The 22,256-nt window shown below is 42.1% G+C and overlaps 1 protein-coding gene across 1 annotated transcript in view; it reads right to left on the reverse strand.

Annotated features, from left to right (window-relative positions):
- The window catches only part of RASA3 (RAS p21 protein activator 3), a 157,315-nt gene that overhangs the window by 24,843 nt on the left and 110,216 nt on the right, over nucleotides 1-22,256 (reverse strand). The window contains exons 6-10 of the mRNA XM_069970900.1: nucleotides 15,602-15,682; nucleotides 14,696-14,768; nucleotides 12,092-12,168; nucleotides 11,049-11,153; nucleotides 6,664-6,817 (exon numbers count right to left, since the gene is read on the reverse strand). Coding sequence (XP_069827001.1) covers nucleotides 6,664-6,817; nucleotides 11,049-11,153; nucleotides 12,092-12,168; nucleotides 14,696-14,768; nucleotides 15,602-15,682 — 490 coding nt within the window. The remainder of the gene's footprint in view (nucleotides 1-6,663; nucleotides 6,818-11,048; nucleotides 11,154-12,091; nucleotides 12,169-14,695; nucleotides 14,769-15,601; nucleotides 15,683-22,256) is intronic.

Here is a 22,256-nt window from a genome sequence, read left to right on the forward strand (position 1 = left end):
ACGACAATGTAGCAGAGCTGAGTCGGCGGTGACGACAATGTAGCAGAGCTGAGTTGGCAGTGACGACAATGTAGCAGAGCTGAGTTGGCGGTGACGGCAATGTAGCAGAGCTGAGTTGGCGGTGACGGCAATGTAGCAGAGCTGAGTTGGCGGTGACGGCAATGTAGCAGAGCTGAGTTGGCGGTGACGGCAATGTAGCAGAGCTGAGTTGGCTGTGACGCGGCGATTGCGAGGGGCGGAGCTTGTCGCGGGCGCACTCGGGGGCGGAGGTTGCCGCCCGCGATTGCGGGGGCGAAGCTTGCCGCGGGCGATTGCGGGAGTGGAGGCTATGCTGCGGGTGAGTGAGGGATGCCACGGGTGATGGGGGGGCGGTTGGTTGTGGGCCAGGGGGCTGTGTGCTGCGGGTGAGTGCTGCCGGGAGGCTCTGGACACACGGGGTGAGCTCTGGGATGGGGGTGACCGGGTGGTTGCTGTTAGAGAGGGAGACAGTCACAGCTGCGCTGATCACTGTCTCCCTCTCTGACAGCAGCCACCCCATCAGTGTTCTCAGTCACTTCACTGTGCTGGGACTGAGGACACGTGATGCCGTCTTGGAGGGTGGGGGCCAGGAGCAGGGAGCGTGTCGGTGTGGACTGAGGTCTGATGATTCTCTGCAATCCATGGGGGTGAATGCAGCTGGATAACAGCAAAACTGTGCAGAATCCGTAATAACTTTATATTGGAAAGATTGAACGCTACGGGTGGGCAGCGTATTAATGCAAAAATAATTTGGGGGGGAATACTCCTTTAACAAATTTCCACATTGATGGTGCGTTCACACCTACAGGATCTGCAGCTGATTTTCTGCAGCAGATTTCATTTAAATAACTGAACACAGCATCAAATCTGCTGCAGATCCTGTAGGTGTGAACGCACCCTAAATCAATGATTAGAGCAGTCTGCACATTGTCTGAAGGAATTCTCACCACAGGATTGGTAGATTGGTAGGTAATAGCTCCAGGCTTCCCATTTAACCCCGCCATACCAGACCGGACCGGACCTATACCACCATAATGTGACTGGATAACATTGCCACACCACCAATACCACCATACTGTGACTGGATAACACTACCATACCAGACCTGACCAATACCACCATACTATGACTGGACAACACTGCCATACCAGACCTGACCAATACCACTATACTATGACTGGATAACACCACCATACAAGACCTGACCAATACCACCATACTGTGACTGGATAACACCACCATACCAGATCTGACCAATACCACCATACTATGACAGGATAACAGCACCCCTGACAAAGTCACGTGCGGTGACGATACGCGTAGGGTATGCAGACCGGAGCCCCATTCCAGAGCCCTGGGTGATATGTTACTATATTATCATTGATTCAGCCTGACTCTCCATTGATAGGGTGTTATAGCACTGTGTCACTTTTCTGGATAGGTTTATGGATTGGTTCATTATATTTATATTCTATATGTCATTATTCATTCATTTATTGATACATGTTTTGAGAGCACGTGCACTTTAGGAGGACAACACATGGAATAGTCGGGTTTTGATATTTATCTGATTGGTTGGCATACAGGGCTTGGTGGTTATTGTTTCGCTGGGGCTGCGGTGGGAGGGATATATTCATTATCATGTTCACTCCCTGTGATGGTTTACCCTCATTGGGTTTTTAGTTGTTTTTAAGTGTATGTCCATTTGCTGTTTGTACATGTATTTTCGGAAATAAAGATATTATACTTATTATTACATGATTGTGGGTGCGCCATTTTTTGTCCTTCTTTGTTGTTTTGTACATGTTCTGTAATCAGGACATGGGCAGCATCCCAGATACAGATTTATAGCAGCTCCCACCCCTCTTTTGTATACATGAATACCACCACCATACCAGATCTGACCAATCCCACCATACTATGACTGGATAACACCACCGTACCAGACCTGACTAATACCACCATACTATGACTGGATAACACCCCCATACCAGACCTGACCAATACCACCATACTATGACTGGATAACACCACCATACCAGATCTGACCAATCCCACCATACTATGACTAAATAACACCACCATACCAGATCTGACCAATACCACCATACTATGACTGGATAACACCACCATACCAGACCTGACCAATACCACCATACTATGACTGGATAACACCCCCATACCAGATCTGACCAATACCACCATACTATGACTCGATAACACCCCCATACCAGACCTGACCAATACCACCATACTGTGACTGAATAACACCTCCATACCAGACCTTACCAATACTTCCTGCTCCCTGCTGCTGCCCCCTGCAAGGTGCTGCCCTAGTCACCGGTTACGGGTGCCTAGTGGTAAATATGGCCCTGCTATTAGGTTGCCCCTCAGCTGTCTTTGTTCTAGACTAAGGGTACTATTACATGGAACGATAATCGGCCAAATAGGCCCGATTCGGTCGATTATTGCTCTGTGTAATAAATACAACGATCAGCCGATGACAACGATCGGTTAGAACCAAAATTTGTCGGGCGCCGACAGCGAACCGCTAGGTGTAATAGCGGTGTGCGGTCGGCGAATGACAATATAAAATTACCTATCCAGGCTCCAGGGCTACTCCTGCAGTCTGCGGGACCCAGGGAGTGTGCGGGACCCAGGGAGAAGTGGACCGCAGGAGCAGCCCTGGAGCGTGGATAGGTAAAGTATATAGTTTAAGCAAGGGCTGCATCAGTAACGATGTCCTTGCAGCCCTTGTTAAACGATTATCGGGCCATGTAACATCGTTTACAGATATTATCGAGCCCCCCATCGGCCTGTGTAATACCACCCTAAACATCCCTAATTTTGAGCATCTTTCTTGGTCCTGTAATCCTATAGTCCTTTCCATTTATTACTTTAGTAACCAAGCTTTTAAACACATCCAAGTTTTATGTAATAAGTGTAAAAGAAAAAAAAAGTATGAAATGCATTTTGTTAAAACAAAACGATTTCAATTTTAATACTTCACCGATAAATAAAACTCTGTTATGCATAATAAAAAGTGAGAAGTCTGAAAATGATATTTCCCTGGTGCAAATGTCTCATTTTTATTTTCAGCATGGACTATAACTAACAGTGATTAGGCATTACTATGTTCTGACATGGAAGACCCGTTCCATAGACTCAATGATATTGGCTGATGGATTCCGCCATTCACCCAAAGAATTGCATCATTCACGTACCCTCAAATTGTAAGCTATTGTAAGCAGGATTCCCACTCATCACTTGAAAAGAGTTATTCACAGCATAGCTCATCAGTCATTGATCGGTGAGGTGCCAATACCGGGAAACTGTATTAATCTGTTCTGTACCCACGTTACGCAGTGAATAGAATTTGTCTAGTGTCTAGTTCTGGCACTTAGAGTTGAGCAGACTTTCTGGTTCGTGAGAACCAGAACGATTGGCGTAGGATTCCCGCTGTCTGCTCGCTCCATGCAGCGGGTGGATACCTCCTAAGTAACGCCTGGAAAACTGGGATGCAGCCATTGGCATAGGCTGTATCCCAGTTTTCCAGGCGTTCCTTAGGAGGTATCCACCCGCTGCATGGAGCGAGCAGACAGCGGGAATCCTACGCCGATCGTTCTGGTTCTCACAAACCAGAAACCCGAAAAGTCCGCTCATCTCTAGTGGCAATGTGTAAGTACAGCTCAGTTCATGTTTAGGAATTGAATAGGACCTGAGATGCAGTTACACATTGCCAGTGCCACACAGTAAATGGAGACAAGTTGGATGTTGGCACCACGCTGATCAGTGATGGATGAGCTGTGAGCTATCTGAGCTGTGCGCTATGGATAGCTCATCGGCCTTTGCTGGACAGAAAAACTCTTTAATATTGATTGATTTGTTCCTTATGTACATGTAACCTCTATATTATAAAGTAAACTGAATATGCTTTATTGTGTAAAGTTCTAGGAAGAGTGCAGACACATGTTTCATTAAGACTGAATAACCGAGGGTTTCCTCTTTTTTGTCAAGCTTACAGAGGAAGGCCTGGGTGTGTCAGTGTTTTATGTGAACAGGATAAAAAAATGTTTTTCTGCTCACCACAAGAGATTTAACCATTCAGAAAAACCACATAAACTATTTTTCAATCTAGGGGTTACAGACAGAGCAGCACCACCCACAACTTTGACCTTAAAGTGACACTGTCACCCCCTTTGTGCATTCTGACATCTCTACACAGGTGTAAAGGGTAAACTTAGCGTTTTTTTATATCTTATTTCATATCATACGTCATGGTGCTTGTTCAAGTAAAAGTGTCCTTTATCAACTGCAGATTGTGTTAAGTGGGCGTGGCCATGCCGCATCAGCGTCACTTAGCCCGCCCACAACGGAACCGTTGGCCACTACCCGTTTCGGCCCATTGTTTGGCCAACGTAAAGGGGGTGGGGTGTAGACTTTACGGCCAGTCTGTTCCAAAGGCCGTTAAGGGGGTGGGGCTAAGTGACGCTAATGCCACGAGGTCCCGCCCACTTAACTCAATCTGCAGTTGATAAAAGATGACTTATGATATAAAATAAGCTAAAATAATAAACTGCTAAATTTAACCTTTACACCTGTGTAGAGATGTCAGAATGCAAAAAGGAGGTGGTTTTATTTACAAAAGGGAACAGAAATTTTCTTTAAAGTTTTTTTTTTTTTTTTAAATATATTTTCATACGTTGGCTAAGATGTTTGGTGTTGTCCTGCTGATAGGATAATAAGGGCTAGAGATATGCGAACCTCGAGCATGCTAGAGTCCATCCGAACCCGAACTTTTGGCATTTGATTAGCGGTGGCTGCTGAACTTGGATAAAGCCCTAAGGCTATGTGGAAAACATGGATATAGTCATTGGCTGTATCCATGTTTTCCAGACAACCTTAGAGCTTTATCCAAGTTCAGCAGCCCCAGCTAATCAAATACCGACCGTTCGGGTTCGGATAGACTCGAACCCGAACCCGGTTCGCTCTTCTCTAATAAGGACCATTTTAGAGGGCCTCCCAATAACTAGCACAGATCTCGGTGCTCATTGGCTGAACCTTCACAAGCCACAATGAATTGTGTGTCTTTTCACTTTATCATTGCTGGTTGTACATGCAGTTTACACAGGGCAACTTGTGACTTGACAACTACTAGCCTTACAAAAGGGATGATGAACAGGCATTTTTCTTATTTACCGGCTGATGGATGATCCTTTCGATTGATTATTGGGAAGGAGCTTTCTTTGAAATCTTATAATCAACCTGTGTAAAAGGGCCGTAACACTATGCACATATATGTATCTTCCCTTGTCCTCTGGTAGTGGTAACTGAGCTCTGTTTTCTGAAGACTGTAATAATCTATGACATTTTTATGTCAATTGACCCCCTTTTACTTCAGCTGCCATAAAGCACATGCAGCTTACTGCACTGTCTATGCAAACAACAGAGGAAGGAAGTGGAGATCCTCCCTGGTCTCTATGGGAGGGAGCTGTACTCTATTACTTCCTGAAGACTAATAATTTATGACAATTCCATGTCCACGGACTCCCAGTGCCATAAAGCACTTAGAGACATAACGCTGCTTGAAGAGTGTAAATTAAAAGGAATGTCCCTCCCACAATCTGTCCCCCCCAAACCGCTTGTACCTTCAAATAGCTGCTTTTAATCCAAGATCTGTCCTAGCGGCCATTCGGCAGGTGATGCAGTTATTGTCCTAAAAAAAAAAACTTACAGCGCTGTGTCAAATTGGCGTGGCCTATCTGGCCCTAGGCTTGCGAAACCCTTCCATCCCTTCTCCCCGCCCTCCTCATCATTAGAAATGCCTCAGGCAGGATTTTTCCTATTCATCATTTGTCTAAACATTGCACACGTGCCTTAATGATTCAGCACATGTGCAGTGTTCACACAGGTGATGAATAAGACTAATTGTTCTAGAGGCGTTCCTAATGATGAAGAGGGCGGGAAGGAGGGATGCAGGGGTGTTGCAATCCTAGGCCACGGTTACTCTAGGCTACACCAATTTGACACAACTTTTAAAGTTGATTTTTAGGACAATAACTGCATCACCTGCCGAACAGACCCCAGGACAGATTTTGGATTAAAAGCAGCTATCCAAAGGTACAAGTGGTTCGGGGGGGGGGGGCAGCTTGTGGGTATAGAATTGCTTTAAAGGAGACAAAACAATCACAAGAAGGAAGCAATACAAAATGGAAATAATTGCCTGCTGGAGAGGATGATGGCAGAGGGATGCTCAGTGTCCCTCCAGCGCCCTGTGTCCCCCTGCCATCATCCTCTCCAGCAGCCACAGCCTGCACATCTCTGGGAGTCGGGTCGTGACATCACCATTTTATGCAGGAAGTGAAGCCTTGATGCAGTAGTAAGTGCAGGGAAAAAAAAATCACTTTATGTACATTTCCCGTAATAAGTGTATATTGGTGATGTGTATAACTTTTGTAGGACAATACAATACACCATCAATACACCACCACCACAGGTTGTGTGTAATTTCTGGGGAAATTAAAGGGTTATTTTTTGTGGAGATCTCACCCACAAGCAAGTAATCATGGAAAGTTGTTGTAAGTAGCTAGCTACAACATTTCACAAAAAATATATATATAAATGAATGATTTCTATTTAACTGACCTCAACATCTCCAGATTTTAATATGAGGTCTCTGAGGCAATTGTAGTACTCGCTTGCAAAAACGTGATCTTCAGTGTAAACTACATTGAGCCTTAGTGAGCCAAGATCCTCAGGCTTTCCGGATTTGCCATTATCCCTGGGCTGAAGCAAGTACCTGATATAAAGAGAAGAACATTTTCTATGTAATTTCCATGAGATCTATACTTTACAGTGCACACACGATGATCTTTAAAGGCACAACATTTTCAAAGAGGTTTTTCCACCTTAAATTTTGGCTTCTCACTAGAACATACTTTCACACAGTGAGCTTTTCACACAGTCAGTTTTAATTTTGATCGGTAATCCATTCCGTGAAAAAAAGGACGTCCTAGTGCAGATTTTGATTGCAGTATGGATTACCAATAGAAGTTCATGGGATCCATATTTTTTTACGCACGTCACGAATGTCACATCAGTGGTGTCCGTAAAAAACACGGTTCAAATCTGTGCAAACTAGTACTATTCACATTTTATGGAAAAGGGTTATGGAAACAGATGCAATTACGGATGCAAATACGGATGATTATCCACGGATCATAGAAAAAAAAATAGCTCAAGGTTTTGCGGCCAAGTAAAATCACTGAACGTGTGAATGAGGCCTAAGGGGCCAATGCCCCCCTGGCATTTTATCTGCATGGTGCAGGAAGATCAAGCACTGTGCAGAGAACTGCAGCACAGCTCTAAGGGCTGTGCTGTAATACCAGCTACTGGGTCAATATGGAGCAGATCTTTGCTTAGTAAAGTGCCATACAATATAGCGGCCTTGATGCTCCACACAGTGCTGCATACTTTCCTTATAATAATATGTAAGGATCCTAGCAGTCAGATCTCGCTGATTACCAAGACTGGCTAAATTCTTAAGTTTTATGCAATCACCAATTTTGTCAGAATATCTACCTATTTTAAAAAAATGTGGACCTCTCGACTCCCCCCGGAATGCAGAAGTTGTAGAAAAAGAGGAATTATGTATGTGGGATTTTACTATGTGTGATCTTTTGTTCTTACGAGACATCTTTTCAGAGTTGCCAACTTCCTTACTTGTTAAAACTCATGGACAACCAAAACACCAGCCTGCTGACTATGCTTTACCTGCCTGTTTTCCAGATGCTTTGCACTAGCACCCCAGGACCAGTGGACCCCCCAGGAGCACACTTGTGGAGCGACCTGGTGTGCTCTAGCAGCGGAAGTCCAGCTTCTGCATACTAAAGGGGAATATAGGTTGAAAATCAAAATAACACTTAGAGTACTTGAACTTTTGTTCTTTCAAATCAGATGGTGTCAGAAAGTGCCAAATATTTGTAATTTACTTCCACTTCCTGTCAGACTGCACTGTGTCAGACTGGAAAGAATATACCACTTCTTGCAGGATATATTGCAGTTAATAAGTACTGGAAGACTTGACATTTTTAAATAGAAGTAAATTAGAAATCTACACAATTTTCCGACGCAAGTTGATTTGAAAGGGAATATTTTTTACTGGAGTACCCTTTTAAACTCTGCTCCCTGGCATAGCCAAGCCAGTTTGGTAGCATAGTGGGTGCACATCCACTGTCCATTACAAATACAATAGTAATATTGTGATAGTCTCACACACACACACCGTATCGCAGCGGATTTTATGCTGCGGATCCTGTATGTGTGAGAATGCGCCCTTAAAGGGGTTATCCAGCACTACAAAAACATGGCCCCTTTTGCACCACTCTTGTCTCTAGTTAAGGTGTGGTTTGCAATTAAGCTCCATTTACTTCAATGGAACAGAGTTTCAAAATCCCACACAATCTGGAGAAAAGAGTGGTCCGAAAATGGCCATGGTTTTGTAGCGCTGGATAACCCCTTTAACTGTGGACTCTAAAACAAGGACATTTATAACCATAAAAAGTTCACAGACAGACCAATATTTTTTAATTTTATTTAATTATTTTATTTATTTATGTATTATTATATATATATTTTTTTATTTTGGGGGGGGGGGGGAGTGGTTTAAGTCACCTGTTTTTATGGACTTCCCAGGAATTTACAGGTGGTTGGCAGCCTTGTCACTCTCATTAAAATTAATCTGCACATTCATGTTTATAACGGAGTCACGGGTATAAATGTCACTCAAAAACATCATATGTGTAGAATCTAATTAAGTTAAGGCATATCCTATGCCATCGGTTGCCAATGTAAGAAACATGTCAAAGCACAAAAAGGACATACTGCTATACAAAGATTTATGCAGTTTGTTTTTGCATTGTAGTTCCATGCAGACATATTTAATTTCAAATTAAATTACCAATTCCAAAGTACCATGATTATAGTACAATAGTTGCACCCAATGACAATCTTTGACAAAGTGACAATGACACACAGTGATCTGTAAACACTAGAACACACATTATTGACTGGTTTGTCTACATTGTGGAAACTGCTTCAATCCCCTTAAAGACTTTTATTCACAGTATTTAGAGTGTTCTGCTTCCAAAAAACAGAAATGTTGGTGTCCCACAGTGATGTGTCTTCTAAGAGTGCAGTAGTGAGAGTGCACAAGCATGGACATGTGAAAAACCGCTGAGGAAATATCAAGATATTGGATACACTAAGAATGCCCAGGAGGTAAGGCTCATAACTACTCTTAATGGTTATTGGAAAAGATAGAAAAAATCATCACCTAGGTGTATCGTGTGCTGCTTCACACAAACAGATCCAGGCACGCATGCACACTATCAACTGAGCATTGTACTTCATCTCCATCTGCCATTTATTGCCCTTCAATCATCAAATGATGAAAATACAACAAGTAGAAGCAATTTACAAATCTGTATAACTTTTTGGCACTTAAGCACTTTAAAGGGGACCGGTCAGGTCCACATTTAGGCTGCAGGCCAAGTACATTTATATATTGTAACTGGGGACCATCAAAAGATTAGTAATCCAAAGTGATTACAATGATATACAACTATTTATGTAATTTAAAAAAATAGAGGCATAGGAGTTTAGACTTCTGGTAGAAGAGATAGGGGTGCACAGCAGGAATGGTTGGTGCTGATTAAGGACGGATTTTCTTCCAATACAAAAAATCCGTAGCACTCGTTTTCATATGCAAAGTGTTCAAACGTTTATTTACAGCGTGAAAAGGCAATGCCAGGTAAATTACAATACTTTCTTTACAGAAACAAATATTTGGGTTATAGCGACTGTGGACGTTTCGACCCTATCTTGGGTCTTTCTCAACTTCGCTGTGGAGAGAAGTTTGTGGAGAGGAGTTTAGAGTTCAAGCGATGGCTAGAGTGAGCAGGTAGAAGCACTTAGCTGCAGGAGATGGATGTTGGAGAGAGTCTATAGAGCTCCTGCAGTGAGGAGAGACAGGAAGAGACACACTTAGCTGAGCAATTCTCTCCTCACATTTTAGAGATCAGTGAGGGTCTCCACACCCAGAATCAAATCAATAAAAATCTAGACATGTCAACTTTTTTTTTTTTTTTTAATGTTAACAACACTTTAAAGGTAATATCAGAAGAAATCCACAATTATTAACACTAGAGATGAGTGAACTGGGTTCGTGTTCGAGTCCATCCGAACCCGAACGTTCGGCATTTGATTAGCTGGGGCTGCTGAACTTGGATAAAGCTCTAAGGTTGTCTGGAAAACATGGATACAGCCAATGACTATATCCATGTTTTCCACATAGCCTTAGAGCTTTATCAAACTTCAGCAGCCACCACTAATCAAATGCCGAAAATTCGGGTTCGGATGGACTCTAGCATGCTCGAGGTTCGCTCATCTCTAATTAACACCCATGTCTGCTGTGCACCACAGTGACCACATTACTATCTGCTCTTTGGTTCCTAACATTCTCCTAGCTTAAAGTAGGCCCTGTGGATATTACGGTTATCCAGTAGCTAAACAAAGTATGTACCATGAGACAGTTACTAACTACTACTGCTGTTTTACTGTTCTGCTTAACCTTGAACCTTGAAGCATTCACTGACACTCTAAAATGTATGGGACACTGGTAAGCCCCTATTACATGGGGTGATCGGTGGGAGCATGAGAGGGGTAACTTGTCAGGTCAGCGCTCGCTTGCTCCTCGTTCCCCGCTCACTAACTATTACACGGAGCTACGTTGAAGGACAATGATCAGCCGACATTGTGCATGTCGGCTGATCGTTAACTTTTATTACACAAAGCGATTATCCGCAGTAATGGCCGATAATTGGCAAAATAAGGCTGATAATCACTTTGTGTAATAGGGCCTTTAGACATACACAGGTGCCAGCTTTCCAGAGGAAAACTAATTGAACCTGTTGAACTGGTCTTTAAATTCTTAAATCAAATTAAATAACTTATATAATTAAACTACATACCATGCATCATAGCAGCTGGATTGTCGTAGGACCTTTAGTGGAATTTTAAGTTCTCCAAGAAATTCATCTCCAAATTTTAGATTGCTTGCATTCCATAAGTCGACCCTGCAGAGAACACAACAAGTTGTATAAAAACAGTATAATAAAAATACTGGTATAAGATCACATACTTGGTATAACGTACATACATCTGTCCAAACAGATGAACAAAGAACAAAGCCACTACTTGATCTACTAGCAGGGCATACAAATTCTGTGACTAAGAAATCTCCCAGACTGAACCCTGGCTGGCTTCCAGGCTTTGACATCACTACTTGCACATAGATTTCTTCAGCTGCCAGCTCAGTCATAGACAGAACGGAAGAGACTCAAGGTTGAATGACTAAATGACAATACTTTCCAACCATTTGTATGCTCTGTGAATGTTGAACTTTATCATGGGGGTTTATTATGAAATTTAAAAATATGAATGACACATAAAATGACATACGAGTTACAACAAGTGGAAGTTAGAACATTATCTAAAATAAAAGTATTTTTTTTTTTTAGATGATCTAATCAGTTGCTCTACACCAAATGCAATGGCCTAAATATATTAAGAGCACTACATAAGCTCATCTCACATAAAATTACACCAATTTTAATAAAATATGCAAACCTCTTAACAAATTTGTCTATTCTAAAATCATAATTGAGTGGAGATTTTTGTGGAAATTGTCGCAGCAGCCATATTTTATTTCACACCAAATAAAAAGCAAGAGATAAATCTGCCTTACGGTGCGTTCACACCTACAGGATCTGCAGCTGATTTTCTGCAGCAGATTTCATTTAAATAACTGAACACAGCATCAAATCTGCTGCAGATCCTATAGGTGTGAACGCACCCTTAATGTCCCTTTGCAGATGACGTTTTGCTAAACATGACATGTTCCCACAAAACACTATTCTATGGACCTTGCTTAGTAAATTTGGGAAGCTTTCTGGTCTCACCATTAATGAGAATTCAGTTGCTATAACCATGTCTCATGTTTTTATTATCGTACCTTATCTCCATTTTGTCTACATCATCCTCTTCTATTTCAAAATGGGATTTCTTGTTATAACTACTCGGCTTAGTCACCTGAATGTGGAAACGGGAGGGGAAAAAAAAGAGTGTGTTAAAATACTCAGAACATTACAGTGTGCTACATATTTTCATAATTCATTTATATAGAATAAAAGGCCATACTTTTGAACAATACTTTATTCGTAGAAGTCCCAAAGCCTGAGGTGCTACCACCTGCCTAGCAAGGCGCAATTGCTGCCAATCGCTAGCACTGAAAATCCTAGGCACCAACTGAGGGCACCAGCATCCTACTGGGGGGCAGATAGCTATTGGGGGCACCCATCTACCTATGGGGCGCACAGGCTTCCTACTGGGGAAGGTACCTTTAGGCTCCCTTCACATGGAGTAAAACTGGCAGCAGCCAGCCTCTGTCAAAATGGCAGTCTCTGGGAGCCTTGTGTGCCTTCTCTCTTCGCGCTAAAGAGTGGACATGTCGATTCTTCAGCGTGGAGAGATGGGGAGAAAGGAGGTGCGCAAGCCTCCCATAGACTGCCATTATGACACAGAGGCTGGCGGTATTCCACCAGTTTTACTCCGCGTAAACGGAGCCTTATATCTACTGGGGGGGGGGGGGGGGGGGCACTTGGCAACTTATAGTGTGGGAATACCTACTGGGGGAGGCCCCAATCCATCCACTGGAGCAAATGTCCACTAGGGAACAAATCTACATTCTAGGGGGAAACTACCCAGGAAAAAGGTGCAACAAATGTCTACCAGGCCTAGGACTTTTTCAGTCAATTTCGCTTCAATTTCTGGTGCACAACAATGATGACAATTGTGTATGTTTTTCTGTGGTGAACAGGGGTCTGCATAGGCGCTAAAAACTACAGACCCAGACAGACCTGACATTTTGGAGTTACACACTCACCAGAAAATAACTTTATGCTTTAAGTACAGTATTGAACCCTATTTCTCTTATGTTCAAAGGACAAACCCTTTATACTGACATTCTACTTCAAATAAGCCACAGCCAACTGAAAGAAATGAAAGCACTAAATAAATCTGCAAATCTGCAAGGATGCAAAGCAAACTCTGACACACCTTAATGCAGGACCACAACAAGGTTTTCTGGTGAAGGATATAAATCTCTAACCACAGCTGATATTCGTTTCTTGGGTGTGGTAGGTGTGGACCAAAATCCTTTTCTTGTTTTTGCAAATCTATTATAAAGGCTGTTATGAGGTTACAGTAATCCTGCATTTTAAGATTTAATCGTGCAAAAAAATATTAGGTGTTTGACGGAAACTGCAGTGAGTCCGAGTGCAAACGCATGTATGTTCTGGAAATTAACTAAACATCTCTAGCCTACTACATTGAAAAGGATAACATACTCAGTGGAATTTTCATCCCGCTGTAAGTATGTAAAAGCCGTCCTCCAGGACCCGCAGCAGCCCAGTGAATACTATACCTGTTCCCACTCTGGCCTGCTTCTGGGACTCCCGGGATCCTGATGTCCTTCTCAATCAATCAGTGGCTGCAACAAGACTGATGGCTGATTGGCTGAGCAGGATGCCAGGATGCCAGGAGCCCCAGAAGCAGGCCGGAGCATGGTTGGGTAATGTATTCACCAGGCTTGGACGGCATTTACATACTCGCGGCAGGATGAAATTTGTGGAATCCATGACTTAGCAGGTCAGTGCTGTACAGTTATACAGTATGAGGCTGGGTTCACACTATGTATATTTCAGTCAGTATTGTGGTCCTCATATTGCAACCAAAACCAGGAGTGGATTAAAAACACAGAAAGGATCTGTTCACACAATGTTGAAATTGAGTGGATGGCCGCCATTTAATGGCAAATATTTGCTGTTATTTTAAAACAACGGTTGTTGTATTGAAATAATGGCAGTTATTTACTGTTATATGGCGGCCATCCACTCAATTTCATCATTGTGTGACCAGAGCCTTTCTGTGTTTTTAATCCACTCCTGGTTTTGGTTGCAATATGAGGACCACAATACTGACTGAAATATACGTAGTGTGAACCCAGCCTTAGGTGGTTTCATGCTTTGACTGATCCGTGTAGAGTATATATATATTTTTTATATTATGGTACTATGGTAACTTGATAAGGTTGTAGGAAGATACAAAGTGCAAACTAGAATGCTACAAAGTTGATTTGCAGTAAAGAAAAATCCCCTATTGCTAAATTGCTAATTCTCTTATATTCATGCCTCCTAATAATGGAGACAACTCCAGATAAGAAATGAGAGATCCCTCCTTATCTCCAACAATTTATTACATAAAACCTTCACATCAAATAGTGCAATCCCCTATAAAACTAGCATGTAGATGTGTAAAGTGGTTAAAGGGGGGGGGGGAAGCTGAATGGAGGGAGACCTTTAGGATAATGCAGCAGCCTGTCCCAGGGGATAAACATGGAGCAGCTCCAGACACTGTTGTCCATGTCTGCGGAGTTCAGCTTGGCACATTGAGAGTTTCATATTTCAAGAGCTGACAGTTGGCAGGACACATGTGTGAGCGTCCAAACATCTGAACATATGAGATTTCACCCCGTCACCACGCCCACATAAATACCAACCTCAAAATAAAACACTTCATCAAACTGAGGGTTGTTCGTCTTCTTTCTCACTTTAGTTTTCTTTGTCTCAGTTCTGCAAAAGATAATAAAGAAGAGAAATTACTACGGATAATAATAAATCCTTTATTTATATACTGCTAACCTATTCCGCAGTGCTGTACATAGCCTGTCATCACTCAGTCCGGTCCCTAAACCCATTAGGGTTCACAATCTAAATTCATCTATCAGTACACTTTGGAGTGCGGAGGAAACCAGAGAACCTGGAGGAAACCCAAACACAGGGAGAACATACAAACTCCTCGCAGATGTGCCAACCTCTGAACCACTGTCATTTGGCCACTTGACAGGTGGCAGTAAAACTACATAGATAGTGTAAATTGCAGTTAGTAGGTAAGGAATCTAAAATTATCAATTGTTTTGTTCTGACACATGCTGGATAGACCAGCAGATTGTAGGCAATGTGAACATCATGTTCCCACCTAACTACAGTACTAAGTGTCCTAAGAAACAGAACATGTGAGCTATAAGGTGCTGCCCAGCCTTTTCCAGTACTACTGGGCTATTATAAAGCTACAGTAAGTCCATGGGCTTGAAGATTGCCAAAATGTGCATGTAATTCTGTTGTGTAAATGGGGCCTTACAGATGCCCCCAATGTTCTGACACTGTTTGGGTCCCCCCTGCTAGTTCCTGTACTTACTGGTTTCTCTCCCAATGAACCACCACCACCAGTCACTGGTAGTAATGGTGATCCACTACAGTTGAAAAAAAATAAAAGAAATAATTAAAATGAGAGATAACCCCTTTAAAACCATGACATAAGCTCTTTCTTGGTTCAAAAAAGGACCCAGAACTGTGTATACGGTGTGAAGCACAAGGAACTCTAAGAAATAACCAAAACAACTTACCGTGTTGGCCCCAGTAGAGTTACAATTGCATAAGGGTCGCACTGTCCATTGACAATGGGTAGCCCCCTGCATTCTAACACACTGAAAAAGAAAAAATAAAGGGTCTTTATCATTAACACCAAAAGGACAAGCCTAACACCAAAAGCAAATACAGATATAAATGTCCCAGAATATTCCCTCATATAGTAAGCCTAATTATATTAGTGATGAAACATTCCTTCCATGGGATTATTTTATGTAAACATTGGATTTATTTTTAGAAATATCGGATTATCACATCCACAACTACAAGAGACGGAATAGTAAGAAAAGAGTTATATACTCATATATAAACTGTACATTACACACACACAAAGTAGCGATAAGGTATCGGCTGCCATAGTTTCAATACACAGATGATCACAGAAGCTAATGCCAACATTGCTACGTCAAGCCAAATCATTGATAAAACCCAATTCAGTTTATTTAATAGTGTAATGACTCAAAAGACGTTCTTTGTGCGCACAAAGCTGGATATTTGCATAAATATGTAAAACAAAACTGATGAAATTACATTCCTGCTCATATTACCCACTGAAAGGCACATCACTAAACAGGAGACACGCTAGCTGCATTGGTTTCCACATTTATGTAATGTTCTTATTATTACTCTACAACATGTGGATGTATATGGTTCATTCCACAAATGACATCACTGATTTTAACAAATCACAGAGCAACAATAGATGCATCAAGTATCATCAGTACCATAGTTATCATGGTTTTTACACAGGGTAAAATTGAAGCCAATTTGCAATTAAATGTGCAACACATTTGTAATATTAACGTTTGGTATTTCTTCAGTGCACAGTAGTTTGTGGAAATGCACCTCCCGAACTTCTATGCATTTCATATATCACGAAACACTTAAAAGGAGTTATCCAGCGAAAATCTTTTTATTTCATATCACCTGGTTTTAGAAAGTTATACAGATTTGTAATTTACTTCTATTTAAAAATCTAAAGTCTTCCTATACTAATCAGCTGCTGTATGTCCTGCAGGAAATGTTGTTTTATTTTCAGTCTGACACAGTGCTCTCTGCTGACATCTCTGGCCGAGACAGGAACTGTCCAGAGCAGCAGCAAATTCCCAAAGAAAACCTTTACTGCTCTGGACAGTTCCTGTCTCGGCCAGAGATGTCAGCAGAGAGCAGTGTGTCAGACTGAAAAGAATACACCACTGCAGGACATACTGCAGCTGATAATTATGGGAAGGCTTTAGATTTGTAAATAGAAGTAAATTACAAATCTGTATAACTTTTTTTCCACTGGATAACCCCTTTAATCTGTACCACACTGCACACATGACACTGGTTGTTGCAAAACTTTTTACATTTAAGGGCCCATTCACACTATGGAACTTAGAGCCAAATCCAGCTATCTGTTTGAATGGGAGGGCTTGTGCGCCTCCGCTCAAAGAATTAACATGTCAATTAATTGAGTGGAGAGGCATGTCGAGTGGAGGTGTGCGAGCCCTCCCACTCAAACAGACTCCAGTCAGGAGTCTACGCAGGGGGGGGGGGGGGGGGGGGGTGAGTTCTGGTTATAGGGAGCGGGTTTCCACACAGAATTTTGGCACAGATTCTGTAGTGTGAATGGACCCTTATGTATTTAAAAAAAAAACACACACACATTACTAAAGCTACTAATCATCAATAATAATGATTTCATAAAACTTATTAAATTTCCCTATGTTCTATCTCCTAAGTAGATTAGCAACATATTTTAAGTTTTGCATCAATGATCATTCCTGCATATGTATTACCACTGCAAGTCCCAGTAAGACCTTAGGTCGGATGACCCTAAGTGAAAGCATTATAAGGGTCTTTGATGCTTTTACTTCAGGTCATTAGACCCAGGCCAGGAATTATGGCCATAATATGGATGGTGCCATGTAGCCGTATCACACTTGTCTGACACTGATCGCACTGCCATGTAGGCAAATAGATCCCATTCAGGCTGTCAATCTATCAAAGAATTCCTATACATATGTCCGGAAGCTGATAAACCACATCTATAAATGGAATAGAAAAACAACAAAGTTTAAACGGAAATCATTGAAAACATATGGAGATCACATGGAAGGTTTGTTTTGGCAATTACAGTGGGAAAAGCGTATGAGAAAAGTTCTCGTCATGCTTCAGAAAGCTGACTTGACAATTACAGGCTACGTGGGGAAGAACAAAAGCTTCTGTGACAGGATGGAAATTAAAGTTGCCATCTTATGACCGTATAGTGTAGTCTATATTTGCCTGTAGATAGGTCCTATTTTACTTGTGCTACGCTCGTGCAATGTAAGAAGAACAGCAAGTTTCTTGTTTCTTCCCACAGAGTAAAATCTGTTGTGAATACACTGACTATGGGCAGCCAGTGCAGGTAACAAAAGATGGCTTGTTTTATGTGCCATGGAATAATATACTATATGCATGCAACCAAGAGTGCTGAATTAGGGATGCTAATTAGGGATGGTCCGAACAGAGTTCGGTTCGGGTTCGTAAGGAGGACCGCCTGGAAAACTGGGATACAGCCATAGCCATAGGCTGTATCCCAGTTTTCCAGGCGGTCCTCCCGCTGTATCCACCCGCTCCACAGAGCGAGCAGACAGCGGGAATCTGATGCCGAGTGTTCGGGTTCATACAAACCCGAACCTCGGAGGGTTCGGACCATCCCTACTGCTAATCCAAGAAAGACAGCCCATAGGCAGAGCAGGCAGAACAAGAAGGGGGGGGGGGGGCTGAGTGGAGAGAATGATGCTGCAGCTTCCCCCTCCCTGTCTCCATTTACTGTTTTACAGGCAACTGTGATTGTGGCTACACAGCCATGCCAGTAATGGCGGGAATGCCAATCCTTGATAGAAGAGGTTTTATCTCTGAAACTTACCTGGCCGCCACAACTAGTTCTTTTATTTATAGGCCTAGACGACTTACCTATCCCTGCCCATCCACTAACCTGTCAGTTGTTCCTTCTGGGGAAACTAGTCCTGACAAGATACTGGAAATCCCAGACTCTACCTCCAATAGAGGAATTTATAACTACAATTAAAACAACCTACTTATATGAGAGGACTATAGTCATGGGAACCACCTCTTACAAACGGTTCCATCAGAAATGGTCCTATTGGATGGCATCTAGATATTGCGTTGCTACCGAATACTAAGGCCAACACACAACACAACAACCCCCCACGATTTTGGCGGACTGTAGACCTATAAATACATTACAACAATGCTATTTCACATTCATTATATACACTGCTTTGCAACCACAGAATGGTCCTTCTGGTTTAGTTCACCATTTGTTGAGTTATCGTTTGGCTGTTTAATTGTGCAGCTGGCACCTATAGGCGCAGCCGATAGCATACCTTTCCTTCTACTATAGGCTTGCCAGCGATGTTCGTTCTGTGTTTTGTTTGTATGCCTTTGTTTGTTTGTATGTATATATGGTGTTTTGATTCATAGTACAACGACACTGTTCAATCTGCTTTATTTAAAATTTGCAAAATCTCAATAAAAACATTGAAAAAGATTGGTGTGTGCATGTGTGGGTACACACACACACACACACACACACACACACACACACACTAGTGTAGCTGTATAAAAATGTAGTCTCACAGAGGATGAAAGCAGTTTTAAATTTAAAAGTTAAAGGGGTAGTTCATTAAAAAAATAAAAATCTTTCAAATAACGGGTTTCTATTTAAAAATATCAAGTCTTCCAGTATTTATCAGCTGCTGTATGTCCTGCAGGAAGTGATGTATTCCTTCCAGTCTGACAAAGTGCTCTCTGCTGACACCTCTGTCCGAGACAGGAACTGTCCAGAGCAGTAGCAAATCCAAATAGAAAACCTCTCCTGCTCTCCAGATTGGAAAGAATACCATTTCCTGCAGGACATACAGCAGCTTATGAGTACTGGAAGACTTGAGAAGTAAACCCATCCCCAACCTATAGAACGACACCCATCCCTGCGACCCCGCCACACCGTGTAACCTGTCTGAAGACAGTCGCCGCACCCTTGAAGCTCTTGATCTGGTGGCTTCACAGCCTCACTCAGAAATGCCTGCTCAGCCAATCAGTGACTGAGGCAGGACACCGTTGCAGCCACTGACTAGCTGACTAGGTAGTTCCAGCGGGACCATGACGAAACAGTAAGTTGGGAACTACAGGAGCCTTGCAGCTGTGGCGCTGGGGGCGAGGGGCATGGGGACAGGTTAGTAGAGCTTCTTTATTATGTTCCCACCACACCCTGCCTCTTCCTCCCACCTTCCATCTTTGCCCAGAGTGCCTCTTTAATGCAGACAGAAGTTCACCCACAGGTTGTCATTAGTCATTTCAGTTCATCTATTTATAGCTGCTGGTCCAGTAAAGATCAGATCTATTTACGGTAGATTAATGATAGGGATGGCAGTGGCTCTAGACCACATACTGCCAGCTAAGCCAAATGCTCATTGCACAAGGCAACACTGCACTGGAGAATGAAGAGAATTTCATATGGCAACCATTACTTAAAACATTAAATGCCGCATTTGGAGAAAAGAAAATCACCCAGTGGCACATAAAAAAAGGAAAATAAAATACACCTGATGGTATAAAATCTGAACATTATGGGCGACATATGGGTTTACATTTGCTCTGACTAGTTAAGGATCAAAGATTTTAGCCCACCACATACACCATATATAAACTCATCACGTTAAACAAAAACTTTATAAAGACATATTAAAAGTTTTGACTAAAAGAAAGAGAGAGCTGATCAGCCTAACTCGCCGCGTTGAGATGGGCCTACTACCCTAGGTCAGGGTGCTCTTTTGTTTATTTTACCTGCTACCCTTCGCGTTTGGTTACTCATCTCTTATACTGTAATCTTCTTATAGAAAACTTTCCAAGCTGTATAAGAAAATACTGCAGAACATGTTTTCCTAACTGCTGCACGTTAGGAGTGATCGCACTGACGGCAATTGGATCAGTTCTGGTATCACCTTTTTTTCTTTACATTTTACTACCAGGCCAGAGGGAAAAATAAAAATCTAATACTGCTTTAAAGGAGAAGTCTGGCGAAAATGTTTATTAAAGTATTGTATTGCCCCCCAAAAGTTATACAAATCACCAATATACCACTTATTACAGGAAATGCTTATAAAGTGCTTTTTTTCCCTGCACTTACTATCAAGTCTTAACTTCCTGGATAGAATGGTGATGTCACGACCCGACTCCCAGAGCTGTGCGGGCTGTGGCTGCTGGAGAGGATGATGGCAGGAGGACACTGAGGGACACAGGGCACTGGAGGGATATTGCTGATTTGCATAACTTTTGGGGGGGCAATATAAAACTTTAATAAAAATTTTCGCTAAACTTCTCCTTTAAGGAAAACCAAGATCATATTTTTTGCACTTGGTTTATTATGCTGTGTATGTGGGAATGTACATTGAGTATCTATGAAGTCTTTACTGTATGCCTGATATTCTAACTATCCAGAAATATTATGTTGTAAAGTGCTAAATTCCCCTCCTATACAATACACATGCAAAATCTTTAAACCTGCACCGTCACACAGCTGAAATGAAGAGCAGAAAAGCAATTAAAAGAAGCGAGACGCGTCTATAGATGAGACAGTCACATACAATACTGGGATCAGTCATAGTAGTGAGCTAGGTAGACAAGTGATTCATGTCTGCTCACTCTCCGCCACCTCTCATTCACTGGGTCTGAGCTGTAGTCAGGCAGGAGAGATGAGGAGCAGAGAAGGATTTGAACATAAAACTGCAGGAAGAATAAGTAATTTGGATGTGTGGGGCAGGAAGCAGCAGGTACCTTACATCAGCCTGGCAATCGCTCAATGACTCACCAGTCTATGCAAGCTTTGCTTCATACAAACAGGAATGAATAGAAATGGAAACCAGAACAAAACGTGGAGAATTGGAACTGAAACCTGATGTTATGAATGTACAATTAATTATGTTAATTGCTGCTGTAACCATCGCATCACCACACGGTTCCCTCGGCTATCCTGTCACTATGATTTATGAATACTAAATATGGCTTTTTCAATACCTGTGAATGCAAATGGCAACTGAATATCTAGAAAACAGAAGGACAATGATTCTCAGAAAACATTTATGAACACGGGGATGAAAGAAGGAGAAATTATATGATAGTAGAAGGGTTGTTTAGGCTTTGCCTTTTCTGGAACTGAACTGGCTAGCACAGACTCTCTCCAGTCTCTCCTCGTAACCCTATGAAAATATTACAACACACCATATCACTATGAGAGTGCTAGAGCTTTGGTCACATAATCGTTCACCTTTTGATACAATATAAACCACAATCTAAACAGACCTAGGGTAGAATTTAGATAAACATTTTGTAGTTTAGTCCTGGGTATAGAATACAGATAGAAAATTACAACACAGGACCCTTAAACTAGACATACACTTGAAATGGCCCTTACTAACCAGCCACAAACATTATGTGAGTAAGCGTGCATATTTTTTTTTCAGTAGGAAGATGAGCGTCTGCTAGAAACCCCTGGAAAGAGCTTATCTCCTAGGTAAACAAAGGAGCGGCATGTTAAAGCTCAGCATGACCCAGACTTCTGTGGACAGTCACATTAGACTGTTG

Source organism: Dendropsophus ebraccatus, chromosome 5, assembly GCF_027789765.1.
Source record: "Dendropsophus ebraccatus isolate aDenEbr1 chromosome 5, aDenEbr1.pat, whole genome shotgun sequence".
NCBI lineage: Eukaryota > Metazoa > Chordata > Amphibia > Anura > Hylidae > Dendropsophus > Dendropsophus ebraccatus.